Genomic DNA, 5657 nt, shown 5'->3' on the forward strand with positions numbered 1-5657 from the left:
AAAAAAAAAAAAAAAAAAAAAGTGCTCAACCTTGATCACAAGAGAAATGCAAATTAAAACCACACTGAAGTGCCCTTTCTCACCCATCAGATTGACAACATGCAGGGTTGGTGGGGAGGCTGTGGGGAAAGGGGCCATAGCCAGTGAGGGTGGGAATGCAACAGAGCGACTCTGAAATTGACCAGGGGCATCTCCAAATATCATGAATGTGGTCACCCCTGGCTCACAATCCCACTTTGAGGAATGGATTTCACAGATTCTCTGGCAAAATACAAACAGATGTTTGCAGAAGGCTCCTTGCTGAGGAAGCATGAGGACACACCCCCACAGCTACGGTGGCTGTGGAGTAAATGACAGGCCTACCTGCCACACTGCCCAAAGCGAGGAGCTGCCAGAGAAGTTGCATGTTGCACTGTGCTAACCAGGAAAGGGGAGGGGGGCTGTACATAGTTCACTTATCAAGGGGGGAAAGGAGAGTCCATTAAAAAAATCAAGCGTTTCTTCCACAGGAGTGGGGGCAACAGGGTGGAGGGCACATGGATACAAGCTAGACTTCCCTACGACATCTTGTTTCATGGATGTGACGGATGAGACTTTGTAATTATAAATTATAAAAACTAGAGAATGCAAAGCCTGAAAACTGAAAGCAAAAAAATATCACACCCCTTAGGATGGCTATTATTAAAAAAGAAAGAAAAAAAACAGCAAACTAATGTAGAGGATGTGGAGAAGCTGGACGCCTTGGGCACTGCTGATGGGACACCATACAGCAGTTCCTCAAAAAAATAAACAGAAGTACCATTTGATCCAGCAAGTCCACTTTTGGGTGAATACCCAAAAGAAGCGAAAGCAGGCACTCAAACAGGTATCTGCACACCCATGTTCACTGCACCTGATCTTTTTTTTTTTTTTTTGGCCGCACTGTGAGGCTTGCAGGATCTTAGTTCCCCTATCAGGGATGCAACCGAGGCAAAGGCAGTGAAAGCGCTGAGTCCCAACCACTGAACCACCAGGGAATTCCCTCACTGCAGCATTACTCACAATAGCCAAAGGGTGGAACAACCCAAATGCCCATCTACGGATGATGGATAAAATGTTTACACCAATGAAAAGTAAAGTGTGAGAGTATCTTTACGACTTCCAGGCAAGAATGGAATTTTTAGAGCACAACGCACAATTCTTATATTGTGCACAGAAGTCCATGAACAAATTTAACCACCAAAAGACTAAAGAACAAGTGCAAATCAATAAGGAAACGATTGTTCAAAAGCCTGAGCAAAAACGTACGTATGGGGCTTCCCTGGTGGCGCAGTGGTTGAGAGTCCGCCTGCCGATGCAGGAGACACGGGTTCGTGCCCGGTCCGGGAAGATCCCACATGCCGCGGAGCGGCTAGGCCCGTGAGCCATGGCCGCTGAGCCTGCGCGTCCGGAGCCTGTGCTCCGCAACGGGAGAGGCCACAACAGTGAGAGGCCCGCGTACCGCAAAAACAAAACAAAAACGCACGTAGGTGTGCACAGGAGATACACACAATTTCACTACCAAAAAAAAAAAGTAATAAAAATCGAGCAGCATCTGCATCAGAGACTAAGTGAAACGCGAGGTCCATCTCCATTAAGCAGAACATTTACAGAAATGAAAAGACGATGCCCGCGAAGACCACAGTGGTGAGCGCGCACGGTCCGCACAGCCCGGACGCGGGAGAGCGCCGCGGACCAAGGGGAGGAGGGGCGCCGCGGGGACTGCGTAACCACCACGCGGACGCGGGACACGGACCTCCGCGGGGACCCGCCAGCCGGTGCCCCGGGCTCTGCTCTACGGAGGGGAGAGCGGGTTTCGTAACAATTCCTACCCCTCCCGAGTGGGAGGCGGGCCTGGAGGAACCGAGGGCCCGGCAGCCTCTCGGGACCAAGGTCCACCCGGAGGAGCCCGGCGTCCGCTGGGCCCGAGGAAACATGACGCCCCCGCCCCGGTGTCTCCCATTCTCTCGCCGCCACCCCCGCGTCTCGCCGTCTCTCGCCGCCACCCTTCGCCAGTCCCCCTTCCCCTCTCCCCTCTCCTCCCCAGTCACCCCCGCCACCCCACCCCTCCGCCTGACGCCCAGAAACCACGCGGGAGACAAGGGTGCTGGCGGTCGCAGCCGGCGTGATGCACTAGGCGGGCAGCAGTCCGCGCGCGCGCAGCTCCAGCAGCGGGGCCAGCGTGTAGCGCAGGCGACGGATAGCGGCGTCCGAGCCGGGTCGCATGAGCCCGCGGCGGAGGGCCGAGGGGTTCACCAGCGCCAGGTAGAGCAGCGGCAGTGCCACGACGCCCAGCAGGAGCAGCAGCAGCGTCTGCAGCGCGCCCAGCGCCCACAGCCTGCGGACCACGACGCACCGGCAGACGGGTGGTGGCGGGTCGCCGGGAGCACCCCGGACCCCAGACTCCAGCGCCACGCCCGCCGCCGGCTCACCTGATGCCCGCCGCGCCCGCGCCACAGAACAGCCGCTTCTCCTGCGGGGAAGAGGGAGCGACTTACAGCTCCGCGCCAGGGAGCGGTGGGGGGAACCCCCTGGGGAAGCGGAGCCCGTGGGTGCGCGTCACTCCGTGGGGGGCGTGGCACTACGGGGCGGGTCCCCTATGCGGGCGTGGTCCTTGGGTGGGCCGTCCCGTGGCAGGCGTGGCCGCCCAGCGGGGTTGGTATCAAGGGGCGGGTCCCTGGGGGGAGGGGGGCAAAAATCCCTGATGGGATGGTCACGTGTGTGTGGGCAGCCCCGGGGGCAGGTCCGGGCTCCAGCCCGTCCCCGCCCAGGCCCGCACTCACACAGTCCGCTTTGGCCACCTCCTCCATGAGCGAGCCCGCGCATCCCTGCCCCTGGCCAGGCTGCGACTCGCACCTGTGGAGACAGGCATGGCGATGTGCCCTCTGTCCGGGCCCACAGTCACCTCCCCACACCCGACAGTCTTAACCCCTTACGGCTCCCCGCCGCCCTGCGAGGCGTCCAGCGCAGTCGCCGCCTCCATCACCTTCCCCTGCAGCTCCTGGAGGGGGTGGGAGTGAGGCCTCACACCTGGGAAGACCTTGGTGAGGCAGGCCCCGGCAGCTCCGGGGGAGGAGGCCGCAGTGGGGTCGGAGGTGAGCGGCTCTCCGAGTGGAGGGTGGCGGCACCTGCAAGACTCCGCTCTGCTCCTGGAAGCTGACCCAGGCCTCTTCCATCCGCTGTGCGCTCTGGCATGAGGGGAACCCTGATTAGACTTGGGGAAGTCAGCCCTCTCCACCGTCCGGCGCCTGCCCAGGCCCCACCCACACCCCAAGCCGACCCTCCCACTGAGTACCCGGCTCCGCCCGCACCTGCCGCAGGGCCTCCGCCTGCCTGGCGTGCTTGGCCTCCACCAGCTCCAGTTGTTTCTTCCGGAGGATCCAGGGAAGGTAAGGAGTCCGCCACTCCCCGAGCTCGCCGCGCCAGACCCCGCCCCAACGCCCGGCCAAGAGGTTCATGCCCCACCCGCCCGCCCGCCCTCAGCCCCAAGGCCCCGCCCTCAGATCATCAAAGCCCCGCCCACACCAGCGCTCCTGCCCTCGGGGCCCCACCCAAGCACCTGCAAAGCCACCAGTTGGGTCCCGAGTTGCTGCTCTGCGCGCTGCTGACTCAGTTGTTCTCCTCCATAGTAAAAGAGCTGGGGGTGGGGCTTGTGAGGGCTGGGCTTGCGGGGCTTCTAGGGGTGGGGATTATCCTGGGAGGCGGGGACGCGGCGGAAATGGGGGTTGGGGACTAGGGTGGGGCTTCCTAGGGGAAGCGTGAGACGGAAGCCGTCTCCTGAAGGTACCTGGCTTGACAGCTCCTCCCACTGCTCCTGCAGCTGACGGTTTTGTTGCTCCTGGACGGGATCGAGGGGGCGGTCCGGGCCTCTCCGAGGTCCCCGCCCCCACCGCAGTCCCCGCCCCATTAAAGATCCCTCCCTCCTCACTGGCCTCGCCCACCAATAGCCCCGCCCCGTCCAGGGTCCCACCCTGCTTCAGGCCCCGCCCCCCACAAGGTCCCACCCCGTCCAAGGCCCCGCCCTCTCCTCAGGCTCCGCCCCATTCAAGGCCCCTCCCCTTCACTGGTCCCGCCCATCCAGAGACCCGCCCCGTCCAGGGTCCCGCACTCCGAAGGCTCCGCCCCATTTAGGGCCCCGCCCCACCAGGTCTAGCTTGTGCTGCTCCGCAGCCTCCAGCCGCTGGCGCGCCCGATCTGCGCGCTCCCGCGCCGCCTCGCTCGCTTCCCCGCGCAGGGACCGCACCGCCTGGCTCCGCTGCCTCTGCAGGCTGCGGAGGGGAAACTGAGGCTCCGCGGCCCGGGGTGACGCCCGGATGCCAGCCACCTCGCGGTGCCCCCGCACGTCGCTCGGTCCCAAGGCCCGGGTGGAGGTGAGGAGCAGCCCGCACCTGCGCTCGCGCTCGCTCAGGTCGTGCAGGCGCGCTGTGAGGCTCTCGCTCTCGGCCTCCAGCCCGCGCACCAGCTCCTCCAGCTCCTGCTTCCGCAGGCGCCCGTCGCGGTTGTCCTTCAGCAGCTGCAGCAGTAGCTCCTGCGCCTCGGCCATGCCCCGGCTCTGCCCGCCGCCGCCGGACCCGCGTCACAATGGGTGGAGCGCGGGGCGGTTCGGAACCGCTGCTCACGGGCAGCCATCGGACCGCGCAGGCCGGTAGGTGCTCGCACCTGAAGCAGAAGGCGCTCGCACCTGAAGCAGAAGGTTCCCGCTCGCTGCCGACGGCACTGCGGACTGAGAAGCCTCCTGTGGGAAAGAGATCAGGATCCATAAACAGGTTCTTATCTTTGGACCCAAAGATCCCACTCCTGGGAACTTAATCTAGGAAGGAAAAAAAAAATTCTTAAACCACAACGCGTTAAGTGGGTTCACTCAGGTGGGTAGTTACAGTCATCACAAAGAGGATACCACTGTAGTTACTGAAATGATGTATTTTATGTGGCATACATAGAGATATGATGTCTAGTGAAAAAAAGAATATGATTTACTATGTATGCTGAAATAACTAAGATTGTAATGTACACGGATAAGATCTTTAAAGGAAACAAGAAAAAGACAAGCTATTTCATTGGTGAAATTGCAGGTAAACTTGTTCTTTTAAAGTCGGCTTTCATTTGGCCAATTTAGACTATGAAGCTGGATGCAAAACTCCTAAATAAATTATTAGCTGACCAAATCCAAAGGGGTACATTGAAAAAAAAAGGTACATGAAACCAAGCAGACTTTATTCCAGAGATTGTTCAAGATCAGAAAATTGACATCATTCACCACATGGATAAAAGAGGGAGAACACCAGCTTCAGTAGAGCATTTCAGTAGGAGCAGAACGCGGGATAGAGCTCCTCATCTGTGGAAAATTTAAAGAGGGATCAAAAGGGACTCTAAACTGATGAAAGCTGCTTAGTAAACACTCCTTAGGGAGGCAGTATTAGCAGCCTTCCCGTTAAGATTTTAAGAGACAAGAATGACCCTCCTGCTCAGGTCTAACAGTGCTGGAGGACCTGCAAGGAAGCAAGAAAAAGAAATAGGAAAGTCTGAGGAGTCAGCAGATACAGCTGGGTGCCTACCATAAAGCTGCCCCTCCTGCACTGCTGGTGGGAATGTAAATTAGTGCAGCCATTTTGGAGAACAGGATGGAGGTTCCTCATGAA

General features: G+C 59.4%; 1 protein-coding gene across 1 annotated transcript; it reads right to left on the reverse strand.

Moving 5' to 3' along the window:
- Positions 1-2151: 2151 nt before the first annotated feature.
- TMEM191C (transmembrane protein 191C) lies at positions 2152-4561 on the reverse strand. Its single transcript, XM_007451009.1, has 10 exons — positions 4407-4561; positions 4163-4286; positions 3806-3856; positions 3578-3655; positions 3330-3386; positions 3147-3206; positions 2955-3019; positions 2802-2874; positions 2451-2491; positions 2152-2356 (listed from the first exon to the last, which is right to left on the reverse strand). The coding sequence occupies exons 1-10, from the start codon at positions 4559-4561 to the stop codon at positions 2152-2154; spliced, it is 909 nt and encodes a 302-aa protein (XP_007451071.1).
- Positions 4562-5657: the final 1096 nt, after the last annotated feature.

The sequence above is a fragment of the Lipotes vexillifer genome, unplaced genomic scaffold, assembly GCF_000442215.2.
Source record: "Lipotes vexillifer unplaced genomic scaffold, Lipotes_vexillifer_v1.1 scaffold1783, whole genome shotgun sequence".
NCBI lineage: Eukaryota > Metazoa > Chordata > Mammalia > Artiodactyla > Lipotidae > Lipotes > Lipotes vexillifer.